Genomic DNA, 18,508 nt, shown 5'->3' with positions numbered 1-18,508 from the left:
CAGTGTAAGATCATACCAGTTTGGGTAATTTTGCTTACGCAAGCAAAAAACAGAATTATTAATCTGATTTACATGCAATTCCAATTTTCTGGCCTGCAAGGCCTCTCTACCCTTACAGGAGTCAAGACTGCCACAACAGTCCTGGAACAGGCACCAACACAGTGATTTCAGGATTTTCAACACATCCATCCCAGTGTTCCCTTATCGACCAAGAAATACCACACTGAAGTCCTCCTGACAGCCAAAGCAAGTTTGACTTACATGGTATGGTCTTAACAGGTCTGATTTTGCTGTCAATAATCTAACAAAAGATGGCCAACAGGTAACTACTGAGAACACCTGGCCAAATGATTGCTTACCTTACTCCTTTTCCTATTACTTGATATCATCGTCCTTCTACTTCACCTTTCTCTAATTCCAATGTTTCTTTAATTAACATACCACACAAATTACTTCATTGCCTAGCAGTCCCAGTTTCACTGCACCATACCTAAGTTTGGTATTTCTGCCACGGTCACCCAGGCATAGGAAAGGACAATGTTAAAAGACCAGCAAAGTATCTCACTGCTCCCCTCCAAGTAATGGCACTGTTTGGACATTTCTCACATAATTCTCCCTAAATTATTCATGGAGGACTATCCCCATGTGGTACTAGTTACAATTTCTGTCATACACTCACACAGTGGTTGTTCTGTTCAGCAGTTTCTCACATCCAGCAGTTCTCCATGTCTTAGTGAATTAGCTCAGACTCAGACCCAGGCACAGTCAGCAGCTTGGGGCTGCAGACAAGTATTCAACATCTGCAACAACTTTCTATTCTGACCAGGCTTTGGTACCAAGTAAATCCCTGAGCTCCTAAGCACTAAATCGTAAGTAACAGTGTTGCTGGCCATTTTCATCTGAAAGCCAGAAGGGCAGAAAATCTATCAGAGCAAGCAGAGGCAAGGTAGGCAAATACAGACAATATCAGAAGTATGGTATTTTGCACACTTTATGAATAAAAAAAAAAGAAAATAAGCCTTAACTAAATACAATATCTAAAAATCAAACATGCATTTCCTCTCTAACTTGGAACATGATAATAAGCTCCAGTGTTAGTTTTTATGAAAGGGAATTAAGGGTCTTAAGTCTTCAATAGCAGGTGTTCACCAGCTGCACACCGTACCACTCCACTAGTCCTTCTGCAGTATCCATGAATACACTTGTTTCACCTGTTTTAACTTATTTGTGTTACTGGTAGGCTGTCAAAAAGGAAACAGATCCTGTGCATTCATTCACAGCTTCTTCACAAAATCATTTTGCTAAAGCTTCAGTTTTAGCTACTGATTCAACAACACACTGTTTACAAATATGTACTAAGCATAGCACATACAGTAAATAGAAAGGAGAAGTAAATAAACTGTGAAACTGTTTTTATTGTTTTTATGCAATTTCTTATTCTCACTGTATTGCATTAAGCTCTCTAATCCTTCACATCGCTACTTTTTTCCTCTCTCTCAACTCTATTCCAGTTGTAGAAATCTAAAAACCCAGCACAAACGTGGGTACCAATCTCTAAAAACAACATATATATATATATGCATGTCTGTGCATGTGTATATATATATACACATGCATATATGTATACCTTCTTTTGCATAAAGAAACACAAGCAAAAACAAGAGAAAAAAAAAAGGAGAGTGTACTGTCAGAATGAGATAATGCAGAGCATATGAAATCAGTGACAAATAACCCAGGACGAAGATACCACATACTGTTAGGTAACTCATTTAAGACCGAAGATTGGAACCATGCAAACGAATTGAAATATTACTTTTTCAAGTAAGACTATAAATAGAAATTCCATGATACAGCTGAGCTTTCCTTGCATGTTCAGAATCAAGAATAGTTTTAAGGGTATAAAATATAGCACAGTTTCAAATGAAACACCTGCTTCTAAAATAAAAATAAATAAATGCTTGTAGTCCTCACTGAAATAACATTCCTTAAAGAAAAAGGAGAAATGGCGCAATATTTCAACAAGTTCTAAGAGAAATCACTTTTGTTCCTGACACTATTCTGCAACAAACATAAATTACCTTCAAGTAAAGAGAGCTTTGTCTTAACATGCATATCCTATGACACTGATTTTCAAAGGTCTTATTCTTTCCCAAAGTGGGAAAAAAAAACACTCTGATTTACAGCACAGAACTTAATTTGAAACAGATCCTTGGAATAGTCCTCCACAGCATAGGATATGGGAGTAAAAAGCTGAACGTATGTTGAACATAACTGTTTATGGTTCTCTGCTACAGTATCCTCCTCTCCACATGCTCTTTTTACACCTGGATTGTCTACTGGGCCTACAAAACAATTGCCTGTGTTCTTTCTCCAAATACATTTGGGAAAATAATCAACTACGAGCTTCAAATATTTTGCAAGGTGTTTGACTCCAACTTTTCTAGCAGCATCTCCATGCACTGACAGGATTGATACTCTGTTCTACTCTCCTTATTTGAGATAGAAATTAACTTTCTTGGAGGCTGTCTTCTTGCATTTAATAATCTTTATTATCTTAAAATGATCTCTACTTTGTTGTCATGTCGTACAAAATCCTTCTGACTTTTTTTCAAGGCATTTATTTCTGTTTTTGCTTTCATAAGAGGAATGGCAAATGCTTTCATTACAGGATGTTAGATTATTGCACAATAGAGATTTAAGTTAGTTTCATCATACACCATTAGCCCTTATATGTAATAAATCCACTTTCATGCAAACAATGGCTGCTATTGTATTTCAGACTTCCAAAATTCCAGAATCTCAGGTTATTCCAAAAATGTATACAATTCTGGTTGTAATTTTTCATTAAAGCCAGCTCAACAAGCATTCTCCAAGTGACAAATAGCACACATTACAACTGAAAGAGGTTACGCATGAATTCTTATCAGGTGTAACAGCAAGCTTTCATGCTTATTACCCAAAAAGCATACAGTCTGACTCCGGTGCATTGCAATTGTTAAGGCATCAATTCACATTACGCTTTCCCTTGAAGGTTTAACATCATCCGAACAGGAGGAGAAGAAAAAAAAAAAAGAAGAAGAAGAAAAGGGAAGTCTTGTCCTTCCTAACAAAAGCAAGGGGGAGAGAAAAGATACTCTAAAGCCACTCAGTATTAACATGATTATTGCAGCATGCAATAAATATGCCTCTGGTAACAAGAGAAAAACAAACCAGAGCATAGATACAAAATACCATTTCAGATGAAAAATTGGCAGTGAAGCTAGGTTCTAATAATACTGTTAAAATATATTAATTGCATGCATGCTTCATTTGAAACGTAAGCATAAGATGTGCTTTATCCTTAAAAATTTCCCATCAGATCATTTGGTAATTTCACATGATAATATGTAATTGAAGCACTTGCATTCATACCCAACTTGAGATCTGAGTCTCTTCTAAAAAACAATCTAAGAAGAAGCATAAAATCATTATGATCACTTTGTTTTTATCTTAAAACTAAAATACTATGTTCCAGTCTGCAAGCTGGCTCTTTGCTACAATATTTTGATCCAGTCTGCATTAGCTTTCCTTTTAAACACTTGGTTCTTCCCTTTTCCTCCCTTGTCTTCTATTGAAGACTTTCCCATCAAGCAGTGCTAAGTCCTTTCACATTCTACAGTACCTTGAAACAGAAAGTCCATCTGAAGGTGTACACAAGTAGTGAAGTTTCAGCAAAACTGAAGTTGTATTATAATAAATGATAACATGACTTCTTACAGCAAATATTCATCTGTGCATGCTCAAATACCCAGCCTTGAACGCTATCACCAGAGCTACACAGCTCCTGACGGCCTCAGAACCTCAGTAACCTGTGACACATCTCACAGTTGCAAAAATACTCAAGAGCTCATAGCTGCTTATACTACAGATAGCATGTATCTGGAAGCAAACATACATAAAAGCTGGCAAACTGAAGCACTGCTTTTCTAACCTGTGTCAGCTGTCTCCATGGTGAAGCTGTGTCCCTTTCAAACCATCCACCAAAGCTTTCACTTCCTTCCTTTCCTGAAAAACATGGCCCTTTTCCACAAACAAGACTTGATTCCAACAGATTCACAAAACAGAAGGATGAACGTCAATGAATGGTGCAAAAATAACGAGAATGAATTCCAACTAATGTAAAGACACCAAAAATAAGGTGTTAAGAAGAAGCAGGCAAACTGAAAAACAAAGTCAGATGGCACAGCTGGAACAGCAAGCCTACCAAAATACTCCCACTATTTTATTCTTACGGTTAATCCTTGACATTTTGGGTTGTTTTTTTTCCCCTCTCTTCTCATTTTAGTAATACTAGAGCACCAACCCGTATTAATATCAAAAGACTTAACTTCAGCAAGTATATCTACCCCAGCTTAGCTTTCAGCATTCGTTTACTGCTTCATTTTCACCCCTTTACATGGCCAGTCTGACTTCACCAATAAATTAACCTCTCCATAACTTAGAGAAACAATTCTGCTTAGAAACAAGTGTCACCAGGTCTTAGTTTTCTCAGTAATAGCACATTAGTAAAATGCCTTTTAAAATTTAAGATTCTACAGTACAGCACACTCCAAAACTATAATTGGGATTTAATTACCTTTAAACGAATACCAGAGAATTTCAACTGCATTTTAGAAGAATAAAAAGTAACTACATGGACAAAGGGTTAAACAATACCCAAAGAAAGGGAAATTACATACTGTACCTAGAATAAAATTAATAAATACTGGCTTAATGTTAACATATAAGCTTTCCCTGATCAAACAAATTCCAAAAAGCAACAGTAATAACTTCAGATTTTAATCACTGCTTTTTGTTGTCCTGAGAACAGCAGTACAGCAGCACAGATGTGAAAGTGTAGTTCTCAAACTTGGAAATTCATGTCTTGTAAAAAGCCCGTATGACTGCACGTACACCTCACAGTCAGCAACCCTTCAAATCTAGGTATTAGAAGAAATCCAACCCTAACCAACACTTAGAGAGCACCAAGAAAATGTACTTACATTAAAAACTTGTTCTCTATTTAATATCTAATTAAGCATTAAATTATTTGTCATTGGTAGAAACGTTAGATTATCCCTATTCGAAGCATAATTTCAATTTATTGTCGTTATACTAACGCCTTTCCCATACAGACTTGCCAGGGAATTAGTTGTCACAGTTATGAGCTGAAAACATGCTCCCCAGCATAGGATTTCTTCACAGAGCTTTAATGCCACCTACAAATCAGGCATATATTTTCAATTAAAATAGCACTGTGAAATATCCTCGCTTCAATAAAACGAACAAAATTCCAGAATATCAAAGTAACTTATTTTATTATCTCCAAAACGAGCAGCTGCAAAAAAATTCTCACCACAGACATGACAATGTGGTGAAGGTGCAAATACAGAAATAAGTTTAAGCTATTGATTCAGAGGTGAAATTAGAGCAATATTTGTAAAACTCTTTATGAAAACTGTCTCGCTCCCTTCACTTACTGAAGCAACACTGTGAAGCCCCATTAGTGCTCCTTCTTTGGGCTGACCCATCATTTTAAGTAATTCTGTAACTAATCAATACATTTATAAAACCCCACAAATTTTACACCAAAAAACATCTCTCCATTTACTACCATGAGCCAATTGGCACTTCTGCTTATGAGGCAGCATTTAATTTGCAGAAGCACTGTTGAGATTGGAGGTCTTTTTATGAAGGGATAAAAACACTGTACATAAATGTCTCAAATTGGCATAATTCATTTCAGAAAACAAAAATGTTTTTCTCTGGTAGTACAATACATTCAAGCTTATTCTCTCTGAAATTGAAAATATTTAGAGCAATTATTCTAAAGGTAATCTTATGACATTGTGCTTTTTGAGTAGCTTATGTAAAGATTCTTCATATTCCATAAGTATTTCACAGGGCATTATATAAAGAAAACACACTTTTTACAAGCTTTCTAACCCCGAGAGCTATTACTGCAGCTACTACCCATCACAACTAACAAACACATGGGGAAACAACAAAGTCTGCAAGTATTTCTCTTGGAACGACGTGTTCATCATTCCACCAGTTAAAAATAAATAAATAAAAATAAATCATGAGATATTAAAGGGGTTCTAAATTTCCCTATGGACATTATTCATTTTTGATACAGCTGTTATTTAACTGAGGTTACTGTAATCGGCTACATGAAGCGATGGCCTGCATGAACAATTCCACAACAGATATGATAAACTAGATTTACATGTTTTATGTTCCTATAACACAAATACCTTGGATAATTTAACTATACAAAGCTGGAAAATTCTTTCAAGATCACAGACTCATGGAACTGCAGCTCCCCCAACCGCACGTTGTAATGCAGGCGGAACATATAGAAAAAAAAAGCTTTAATAAAGGGCTTGTTATTACTATGGCAACCACAGCAACTGGTTTCCAAAATGAATAATAGCTCTGTTAGGAGCTTCATTAAATTTTTTTCAGGCAAACACTGACCTTAATCTTCTCAATGGAACAAAGAGTTATTCTGAATGCATGCAGAAACCAGAAAATAAAGTCCAAGCAAATGTTCTAAATATATGCTAAGACCCCTCTTAGGACCTTTGCTAGAAGAAAGCAGGAAAGTATGACTTGTTAGGTATTTTTTGTAGAGAGTTGGAGGAGCAGAAGATGAGGTTCATGTTAGAATGTAAGAGAAAGCAAGTGAACAGAAGATTAGGAAAACAAAGGTAAATGGGAGAGATACTAAACCCACTAAGAAATAAACTCTACAGGCGAACCCACAAAGTAAAAACTGAGTCCAGAAATTGTACACTTATCCACAAGAGAGTTTTTCCTATTTAAAAGTAATTAAAACAAAAACACCTAAAAGTTACATATCTCCTTTCTCTGTCTCTTCCCTCATTATCTTCGGCTAAAGATGAAAGCTGCTGAAAACACTACAGAATAAAGAGGATCCTGCCCATGCAAAGAATCTTACCTGGAGTATGTCTAATGGGCTGGAGCTACTCTTGAATGAGGTGAAATAATTGATTTAGTCACCCAAACTGTTTATGTTTCAAGTAATGAACTCCACACTACTTTCAGGAATCCGGCATGTTAGCATTTCTAACTTGTGAGAAGAACTAATGTGTGATTATCAGCTCAAAGTGAGAAGACCACTGGGACTGCAGTGCATTCCTCCTAAATGTTTCATGGATTAGTGGAGACAGGAAATAAGGCTGAATTTCAGCTTGTGACCAAACACCAAAGGAGAAATTAGACTTAGCTCATAGTTCACATAAAGAGGAAAACCACATGTATACAAAGAGAAATCCTTTTAATGTCATCTGAAATGCCAGTGCTAAACAAGCACAAGCGTCCAGCTGTCAAAGAACCCTGCCCATGCCTACCCTGAACATAAATAAGACTTGCAGTAGGATCACTGAAGTAAAGAATCAAAATGACATCAGTAAGAGCTACGAACTGTTTAAACATTCAGGAAATGGCTTAAAAGCTTTTCCTTTATTTCCCATCTCTATTGCAACAAATTCCTGTAAGACTTTTTATCACCTATCAACACAAGTTTTCCTCAGCTGACTGTGAACATCCTTTGCATCACAAGAGTAGTTTTCATTAGTGCAAAAAGAAGCGTGAGGCTATTTCTAACCATTAATAATCATTACCACTAAGGTTGCCTTATTGGTGACAAAACCTTATCTGGTACATGAGACACTCTTAATTAAATCGCTTTTGCAATTTGTAGCAGAATATCCCATTACCAGAATTGTTATCAGAAACTGTTTAAAAAAATAAAAGGTTATGTCACCTATTTACAAAAAAAATGATAAATTATTACCTTGAAATTGAAATGTTCGACCACAGTATTAATGCTTTCCATCATCATGAAACCATGCGCCATTACATCAAAGCATGGAAAACAGAAACAAATCCAGAAAACAATACAAAAAAAATACATAAAGATGCTTAGCACCAATTTGTTTAATAAAAAAAAAAAAAAAATGTTCTGAAGGCTACAGATAGAACACTGACATTTGAGTTTGTTTTGTGTGGATTTGGTTTTGTGTTTTGTTGTTTTTTCGGGGGGGCGGAGGGGGGACTGGTTTGTTGTTTCTTTGGTTTGGATTTATTTTCTTCTTATTTCTCAGCTGAAATGCACACTCTGCATGTTCTGCAGATAAGCTGACTGGCACGGGAATCAGAAAGAATAGTTTTCAGTGAGAACAGTTTGAAAAATAGACACGACAAACAGCACGTCACAACAAGAAGGCGTAGAACAGAATTTGTTACTTTTGTCTGACGCAGCAGGAAACTGGAAGAAGAATATACGCTGAAATGATCAACTGTATGTGACTGAAAACTACAGGAGGCAATAAAATTCTAAGTGACATAGATGGGCCAAGGATATAAAGACAAATGGCTATGCAGTTCAATGCAGAAAAATTAATGAGGCTAGGAAGAAAACTAATCAGGCTCATTCCAATGAATATTTTGTACAGTTATTCAATTTTTTACAATAACATCAGATTGACAAACAGTTTCAAAGGACAGCAGGATGCTGTTACAGACTACTACCTTTATCAACCATAAACAAAAATGATAATTGACGTGTTCAATTAGGCTTAATATACATTCTAGATCGTATAAACAATTCTAAGCACAAAAAATGTAAACTCTACTTATCAAGCTCCTTCTCAATCTCTCTATGCTGCTTTGGAGTCTCCCTCACTCCTATTACAGCAATCATCTGCAAGAGACTCTAAAAACAAGGGGCCCACCTTAATTCAGGTAGGCAAAATCCTCTACAAGGAAAGGAGGGGCTTTACATGACGTAAATCTAAATCAAGTTAACTGCAAAGCAAGAATAAGCACAGGCAGATGGTACAGAACAACCAGTTCTGTCTCTCAGCAACCTGGCCTGCAGTACCATGAAGCACTGGCTGGCCCAACAATCTATAATGCAGTTCAGTATCATGCATGCTACCTCAAATCCTATCCTGCTTCCTGAATTTGCACTCAGTATACATCAACATGATCTAATAGAGAGTAATCAGAACTCAAGTCATTCTCCAAATAGCTTCTTACAGCAGGTTCCTTCTACCAGCCCACACTTCTTGCTGTGATGTGATTCAGCTTGTTAGGCAGCTTTTACTTCATAATTTTGCCATCAGCTCCCTATTCTTTGCATTATGCTAGTACTTAGAGGCACAAAGGCTCTTGAATTTTTCTGTCCTATAGCACAAATGATATACCTAGAAGCACATGACAGAATCAGCAGACAAAGAAAGGGTAACTTCAACATCTTTATCAATGACACAGAAGACGGAATTGAGTGTGTATTCAGTGTGTTTGCTAATGACACCAAGCTGAATGGTGCAGCTGTCACAGCAGAAGAGAAGGACGCCATGCACATGGACCCAAAGATAAAACTATACACAGAAACTTTGAGAATGGCTTTGTCACCATATGTTTGCATAGTAACTACCAGAGGATTCCCATCTCTGACAACTGTACATCCCCAGTACATGATTTTTCTCCATGTGTAATTTGATGGACCTAACAGAACGTACCTCTTTCTACAACTTCACAACATCCAACCTACAGACCAAATCCTCACTCCAAAATATATTAGCACATTTCAGTGACCTAAATAATCTTCACTTCCAAACACATAACACACCTTTTTGAAAACTCTTGAGTTTTTATGGTGAAAAAGAGCATAACCTTTCACAGCCACAAGTTGACATATGTGACCAACACTGCTTTTTACACTGTCTCTATAGGATAATTATTATTCAAGTGTGAATGAAATGTTTTCAGCGCCATTTGTGTTACTTCACATTCTTTGTGTTGATTTCTCATATTATGATTGGAGAAAAGGCTCAAGTTGAAAATGTACATGACACTGTTCCAGTCCACAGATTACCTTATTTTTTAGATACTCTGGAAAGATCTGTCACAATCGCTCTCAACATGCTAAGCTGTATCAAGTAAACAAAGTCAGAGATATTCTAGGCTGCTAATACGACCACTGCTTCCAAGTAAAGGCAACGCTACTATATAAGGTGTAGAAAGGAGCAGGAATTTTTGCTGGAATGTCTCCATCATGACAGACCACTAATTCAGTTCATCATACACACTAATTATTACTAGTTATGTGCAACAGAACTGATACCTATCCCTTCATTACTCACTACAAATTTTAGACTAGAGCCTATTATGTAGTTCTGCCTTAGCTCATTTTCAGTATTATACTGAATAATAACAATCTAGTTTCCTAGACTAACAGTATCCTTAACAACCCTTCTTAAACACAGTCTCTGTTGTAACATGGAGCTAAAACAAGCACTTTCCAATAATGCACACATACACACACCATATTCCAGTGAACTGTGTATATGTTCATATGTATATACTTGTTTGTACATATTCGTATATAAGCATACAAACTCACATTTACCCTAATAAATATATATAATGTATATAATGCACTACATATGATCTACTAATTACAGTTTCACAACAATTAATTATTTTCTTTACAATCCTGTCATGAAAAAAGAACATATTAAAACACATGAATTTTTGCCTATGCATCAAGAGAAACAAGGTGTTCCCTACATGTAGACTTAGAACAGGCGTCATTCACCAGAACCCACAAAAAAGGATACTAACACCTTATGAGATGTGCACATTATAATAATGTCATGCAGAACAGTATACTTAAATTCTGTATTACTGTATATATTTGTGTGAAATTTAGAAAGTGTGGGGACACAACAAATCTCTTTTTACTTTAATTTGTAAATTTCATTTACTGAGGAAGTATCCACGTGTAATTAGGAAGCAGAAGTGAAATCATGGAATGGTAGGGGTTGGAAGGGACCTCTAGAGATCATTGAGTCCAACCCCCCAGCAAAGCAGGCTCCCTACAGCAGGCTGCACAGGTAGGCATCCAGGCGGGCCTTGAGTACCTCCAGAGAAGGAGACTCCACAACCCCCCTGGGCAGCCTGTTCCAGTGCTCCATTGTGCTCATCGTTCAGTTCTTTCACATATTGCTGTGGAACTACCTACGCTCCAGTTTACGGCCATTTCCCCTTGAGCTGGTTTAAGTTAAATCTTGTCTTCACTCCGATTTCATAATTTTTTGTAAAGGGTGTTACTACTGTTATACTGTGTTCAAGAAAGTTGAGCCTTCGTGTCAGTCACAATCACATAAAAACTTAACATGTTGGATCAGAGGATGAAAAAGCAATATTTGATGATCCTTTGCAAGTTTAAACTGAATTCCATATTTTGCATAGCAGCTTAGGAGTTTACTTGCAGCTGTATTTCCTAAGAATATCATCACTCACTCAAGTGTTATGTCTGGTTTAGTATTGTTTCCATAGTTCTATTTCATCAGCAGCAATCTCACCATACAATGCATCACTGAATGAAAAAAAAAAATAGCCACAACTTGGGCTACGTTGTATTGTTACACTGAAGTAATCTCTTATTTTTAGGAAAAGGAAGTCTTAATTAAGGAACTGCAAACATGCAGTTTCTATCTCCTTCCATATATGTTCCCTGAACATATCTTCCAGAACTGTCCTAAGTCATAATCATTTTATGAGGTACCTCAACATAAAGTTCTACATCAAAGTGACTAACCAAGCCTTCCAAATTCCCTACTTGCTCCACATTTTCACTTGGGATACATGCCATTTGTTTCTGTGATACCCTCTCAACGCTTACTCTTACAAATCAGCAGATAAAACCTAGTGGACAAAGGCAACAGTCATGTTATCTGGCAATACATTTGTTTTCACATTAACACACTGTCAGCATTCACAGAGGAGACACAGAACTAATGTATTAGTCTGAATATAAACAATGCTCACTAAGTAGACAAGCAATAATAATTCCACGCCTTACCATTTTTTCCTATTCCTAAGCAGAAGAATCATTCTTACACCTCATGTTGCTTCATTAGAAGGCTTTAGCACTAACACAGCTAATTATACTTTGTGATTTGTTTTTGTTTGTTTTGCTGGTGGTGGCGGCTCAGAAGTTTGTCCACTAAGACAAAATGATGCAACACAACAGAACAAGAAGGCACTAACATTCTACTTATTAGAATAATGCATTCAAATTGCATATTAGAACAGGCATTCAACTATACTTTATCCTTTTTTTTCTGCAAGATCTATTCTAAACGCTGACAGAACTAGATCAAAACCAAACAATCTGGAAAAACAATATATCAATCAGCAAAGTCTTATAGTTTAAATGTTATTTAGATGTAATTCATAGCTTTTTCAAAACATACTCACCAAGATCTGTGTTGGGGCCAGCAAGTAACTGCTTAAATTTGTCTAGTCGGGATGCTTCTCTTTCAGTTAATGCAGGAGTAACTGAGGTATTGAAGTCTGCCATTCCACTCACTAAAGGAGGTGTGGAGGTTTGTGGAAGGGACTGTGATCTTTGCATGGAAGAATTTTCACTAGCATTATCTGAAGGGAGAAAGAAGCATAATACTTAGTCTCAGCTAGTAAGAGGACAACTAATAAATTGAATTTAACTTTTAAATTCAGAACACAGTTCTCTTCTGGAGAAATAGAGAAATATAACCTAAAGGCATAACACTAATTTGAACTGCAAACTACTAGAATTTAACAGCATAGGTATTCCTCTTCCTAGCAATATTCCACAATTAAAACACATCAATTAGAGATCACTCTAACAGCAAGGTTAATTCATTTCCATAATCATCATTGTGATTGGTTACTTCATTACACAGGAACACAGCCCAGATCACTCAACAGGATGAACTTCCCAGTCCATAGAAAACATTTTTCTCCATTTTTAAGTATTTTATAAAGTAGCATTTTAGTATCAACTTTTTCTACAGCAGTAGATTAATTACATACAACTTGATGCAGTTAGTCATTAAAATACAAAAAATAGTGCAAGTCCCTCCAAAAATTGAGTACTTATCTAGTCTGAAAACAAAGAAGTTTAATTATTGTTTCTTGACCCATGTATTTCACATAGACATGCTTTACAGTTTAGCATGGCGTGCAGTACCTCCCTCAAATCATCTAATACAGACTAATAATATTTACCTGTGATAAAGGTTGGGAAGGGGTTAATGTCCTACAAGGCGAATATTATAGGTCTCTATACTTGATTTTCCACACTTTTTCCATTTCTTAACATACCTGATGAAGCTGATGTATGACCTTCACTGACTGATTTAACGAGCCTATTATCACCACACACATTTGAAGTCAGCTCTGCTGATTCTACTTGTTTTTCTTCCTGTAGATGCTCTTCCAGAAATCTATGCTGTTCTTGTAACTTGCTGTGATTCTGAATTACTTTGTGAGCCGTTTCCATGACCACTTCTGTATTTAAGTTTTCAGCAGCTATGGCTAAGAGTTCATCATCATCATCCCCAAGATCCCAAGCATCACTTGTATTACTTTCAAACTCTTGGAAGGTGCTGACTTTCTTTAGTTTCACTGGAGTTGTAGGTGGCTTTGAACCCGGTTTTATCAAGCTGTTAAATAACAAGTAAACAATATTTAGAGAATCGGCAATGAAGAAAGCAACACGATTTTATACAGGCAGCAGATATTTCTCTCCCTCTATTCAAGTTACTACTGCTTCCAACCATGATATAACATAGTGGAATATTCCTGAGGAGGAAGGCAGGTAACAACCTCACCCTTCCTCATTGTGAATGCAGTCCGAACAAATCCTCCCTTTCCTTGCCTCCAAAATAGACGAACAGATAAAAGCTAGAAGTCAAATGAAATACTGCTGGAATACTTTATAAGACAGATAGGAAATGTTACAATTCTCTTGCTTTATGAGCTTTTATAGAGGTTTCAGGCCCTTCCATGTAGTTGTTGCATAATCAAGCAGCAGCAGCAATCAAGTCATCAGGTCTAATCCTAAATCACCATTTGCAATCAAGCAATGCAATCACTGTCATAAACAAATCAAATCTCACCTTAAAACTCATTAGATCTATCATTCCTCTCCAATCATGCACTCTAGCATGAATCTGCTTCAGAACTTTGCTCTTCTGATAGCCAGGATGTTTCTTTGAGTTCCTACTCTGAGCATGCCCTCATCACTTGCTAACTCTATCCTTCTGTCGAAACAGTACAAGATAGATAAACCAGACATTCCACCCTAGCTTGGCCCTTGTTACTGTAATGCCGAGCAATCACGCCAGCTTTCAGATTTCAGCTAAATTACACATTGAGTCAGCTTCCTTACTCTCAAAAAATAAAGTTCAAAACATTAAAAACTTAAAGAAGCAGCAGCAGTCAGAATCCAACAATGCATTTTCCTAAACACCTCAGCCACAAGGAAATGAAAAATAGTGCATTTGCATTAGCTGTGGGTTATTAGCAAGAAATTTATTTCATTACTTATGGTGATAATTTTACCCTTTTCACCCACATTGTGTTCTGATATCCAATAATCACGACCAAAGGCCATTTTAAAATTACTACCTCCTTTCTTCCACCTACTACCACAAGCAAAATGCCCACCTTTATCTCAAAGTAATCCATGCCATAATCTGATTCTTTAATTTCACAGACGGGCACACAGAAAAAATAGGCAGATAATCAACAGAAAGATGCATATAGATTGTTTATATCTGAACTATAGGCTTCATCCGCTAAATTAAGATAATTATTTACTATAAGTTTTTGAGGCACTGCAAAGAGATGAAAGACTGCAATCCATGTTAGACAAGATACTGAAAAACTCTTCTGCAATTCACAATCTGGTAAGCATCAAGAAGCAATAAAAGAGGTCAAAAAAGTCACGCTTATGACAAAAATTCTGAATAGAAACTTAACAATATTCTAACAATAAAGAAGAAAAAGAGGAAAGAAGACAGATAAGATCCAAATCATCTGGGTTATCTGAATCACAGAACCACAGAATTGTAGGGGTTGAAAGGGACCTCCAGAGATCATCAAGTCCAGCCCCCCTGCCAAAGCAGGCTCCCTACACCACGTCACACAGGTAGGTGTCCAGTCGGATCTTGAATATCTCCATAGAAGGAGACTCCACCACCTCCCTGGGCAGCCTGTTCCAGTGCTCCGTCACCCTCACCGTAAAGAAGTTCTTGAGCACATTCGTGCAGAACTTCCTATGCTCCAGTTTCTGGCCGTTTCCCCTTGTCCTGTCTCCACACACTACTGAAAAGTAGTGCCACTTTGCCCCCCACATTTCAGATATTTATAGACTTGGATCAGGTCCCCTCTCAGTCTTCTTTTCTCAGGGCTAAACAGACCCAGTTCACGTAGTCTCTCCTCATAGGGGAGATGCTCCATGCCCTTCACCATCTTAGTGGCCCTCTGCTGCTCTTTCCAAGAGACCCCTGTCCTTTTTGTATTGGGGGGCCCAGAACTGGACACAGGATTCCAGATGAGGCCTCACCAGGGCAGAGTAGAGGGGGAGGATCAACTCCCTCAACCTGCTGGACACGCTCTTTTTAATACACCCCAGTATGCCATTGGCCTTTTTGGCTACAGGGGCACACTGCTGGCTCATGGCCAACCTGTTGTCCACCAGGACGCCCAGGTCCCTCTCTGCAGAGCTCCTCTCCAGCAGGTCTTCCCCCAGCCTTTACTGGTGCATGCAATTATTCCTCCCTAGGTGCAAGACTCCACACTTGCTTTTGTTAAACCTCATCCATTTTTTTACCACCCAGCTCTCCAGCCTGTCCAGGTCTCGCTGAATGGCAGCACAGCCTTCAGGCGTGTCAGCCAATCCTCCCAACTTTGTATCATCAGCAAACTTGCTGAGGGTGGTCACTATCCCCTCATCAAGGTCATTGATGAAGATGTTGAACAAGACCAGACCCAGCACCAACCCCCGGGGAACACCGCTAGTTACAGGTCTCCAACTGGACTCTGCACCACCAGTGACGACCCCCTATGCTCCGCCAGTCAGACAGTTCTCAACCCACCTCACTGTCCACTCATTTATCCCACACTTCCTCAGCTTTGTTATAAGGATGTAGTGGGGGACAGTGTCAAATGCCCTGCTGAAATCAAGGTAAACTACATCCACCACTCCCCCGCCATCCACCCAGACAGTGACAACATCATAGCATATTAGGTTAACTTACGTTCCATGCAGCAATGGGTCAAATGGCGGATGCTGTGCTCCATAGACATGTTGGATACTATAGGAAAAGAGAGAAAGTGTGTATAATAATTAGACACTAATAAACATAACTGAAACCTTCTAGTAGTCCATTCCATAGAATCCCCCACAGAACTAAAAACAGTGAATATGAAATTAAAGTGTATACTCAAAAGTAACTCAATAAAAAGCCTGAGACCAAATTAAGATTATTCTTTTCCTATCTAGGAATTAAAACAAGGTAAAAAGATAACTCCACAGTAAGAAAGTTCAAAAGAAGTAAGGTTTCTCTCTTCTGTCCTCCCAACAAATCAAAAATCAATCTCAAGACCACATATCTCAATCTCAAATCTCTGAATCTCAAGTCCAGCCTTAGTAAAAGTGATTTAGTAACAAGCCAAAATGACTGCAGTCATAACAAACCAGCAGCTTTACCTCGTGAAATTAATCCTACAGATGGCTGTGGAGTTTATGAAATCCACCCCCAGTCAACTGTCTGAACCCTCTCCCCTACTCTAGATCAGTTGAGGGCCAGGTGTCACCAGCCACTGTCCTTCATGGCACAATCTGTCCTTTCTTTCAGATACTGGATGAGTGGACATGAAGAAAACTCACCTCTATATAAAGCAACAATCCTCTCTCTGCCATAAAAAAACACATTCTCCATATTCTCATTCTTCCACATCAGCAGTAGGTTGCAAATTAATTAACTGCAACTATTCACAGAGCTTGTGTAATCAAAGAAAGTCAAGTGTGTTTTATCCCCACAGGGGGTACAGGGACTTGGGAAAATTACAAAGCAAGAAGTTCAGAGAGAGAAGAACAGTCAGACCAGAAGAGGTGGTTTATAACTAGATAAACACAACTACTACCAGCTTGTGCTTATGGATAAGGGACAGTAGGAGTTAAAGGACGAGCAAGATTATAACTCTATACCATTCAAAATATGGTACACGTAATAAATTATTTTTATCTCAGGATGAGAATACTTTGGAATCTCTCAATCTTTGACTAATGACAAAGTAGTAGAAGTTTCTTATCTGCTGCTCAAACAGCCTATATTTACCAGCATGAGCGTACTGATGATATGGCACAAAACTGCTGCTACAGACACACCATGAACAGAAGCAACTTTTTACTTCTCCTTTTTAACCACGCACTTCAAGTCAGCACTTCTTTTAGGTTGTACTGTTGGTGGCTTTCTTTAGCCACAGCTCCTTAGTTTCCCATGGGGCGCTTGGAAAGGCAAACTCGGCTAATACATTTCACTCTTTTATTTACAGCTTGTTTTCCAATACAAGCTGACGACAGAGGGGCAGAAACGCCTTAAACAAGTTCCAGGACAGGACAGGGCAGCACAACACGGTCATCTCTCTGCATGGGCAACCAAACGGAGGAGAGGAGCGGGACGTAGGGGTGAGCGACGAGCTGGGACGAGCTGACGGCAGCGGGGGAGCTGGGAACAGCTGAGGGAGCCGAGCACAGCCGAACTGCTACGGGCCTTGTGTCCCTTGCCCCAGAGAGCCCCGGCCTTCCCTCCGCCCCTCACCTGCCCGGTACTTTCGTGCCGCTCCGCTTCCAGAACTGCTTCCTGCCCCCATCGTTCGCCATGGCGGCTGTCACCTCATCCCCGGCCCCGCGTCCCGTCCCGGCTGGCAGCCCCGACACACGCCCTCAGGGTTCACTCCCCCCAGTTTCCTTCCTCAGAAACTGGACTGAGCGCTGCCATCTTGGGACCGGGAAACAACGGCGCTCTTCATTCGCCCTACGAGGAGACCCGGAGGATTCAACCAACTAGAAGTGAGAGCACTGCCGTGTGGCTCGGATCGGCCCAATGTCGGGCAGTGGGGAGGGCCTTGTGGGCACAGCCCGGCCCATGGCGGCCACGTTCGCCCCGCCCAGGGTCCGGTCGGGTACGTGGTGGTTGTGGGTTCTTCCTTCCTGTGAACCCCTTACATTGTGTTCCAGTGTGTTGGGCACAGAATGCTAATGGAACCTGGCTCTATGAACTGAAGTGTTGGCAAAAGGCTGCGTGCTGCTCAGGGTGTGGTGCTTACAAGGCTTTAGGTCCTCTGGGTTGGGTTATATATGAAGAGTAACTCAAGGTTCTCTTGGAGAAGCTTTTCGATTGAATTATATCTAATGCCATTTTATAATGAAATACATCACGATTTCCCATGGTGCACAGTTGATAAATACAATTATTTACCCATTTATCTTCTGAAGGGATATGGAGGGAAAGCTTCATTGAGTCATGGCTTTAGAGTTAGTATGGTATGGATCGTATCCTCTTCTCTACTAATGTTCTTTAAATAATATCCACCTTAAAGATTATGGATGTGT

The 18,508-nt window shown here is 38.7% G+C and overlaps 1 protein-coding gene across 8 annotated transcripts in view; it reads right to left on the bottom strand.

Annotated features, from left to right (window-relative positions):
* TBC1D22A (TBC1 domain family member 22A) overlaps positions 1-17,913 on the bottom strand; it is a 141,069-nt gene extending 123,156 nt beyond the window's left edge. For all 8 annotated transcript variants that reach the window (XR_014934099.1, XR_014934069.1, XR_014934103.1 and 5 more), the window contains exons 1-4: positions 17,715-17,913; positions 16,149-16,205; positions 13,207-13,547; positions 12,319-12,498 (exon numbers count right to left, since the gene is read on the bottom strand). Coding sequence is in view for 4 of the 8 variants with exons in the window: in XM_085514517.1 (XP_085370643.1) it covers positions 12,319-12,498; positions 13,207-13,547; positions 16,149-16,205; positions 17,715-17,776 (640 nt within the window). In the remaining 4 variants the exon portion in view is untranslated. The remainder of the gene's footprint in view (positions 1-12,318; positions 12,499-13,206; positions 13,548-16,148; positions 16,206-17,714) is intronic.
* Between the last annotated feature and the right edge of the window lie 595 nt (positions 17,914-18,508).

Source organism: Coturnix japonica, chromosome 1 (assembly GCF_054131305.1).
Source record: "Coturnix japonica strain WE chromosome 1, WE-NBRP24, whole genome shotgun sequence".
Lineage (NCBI taxonomy): Eukaryota > Metazoa > Chordata > Aves > Galliformes > Phasianidae > Coturnix > Coturnix japonica.
This window is presented reverse-complemented; position numbering and strand designations above follow the sequence as displayed.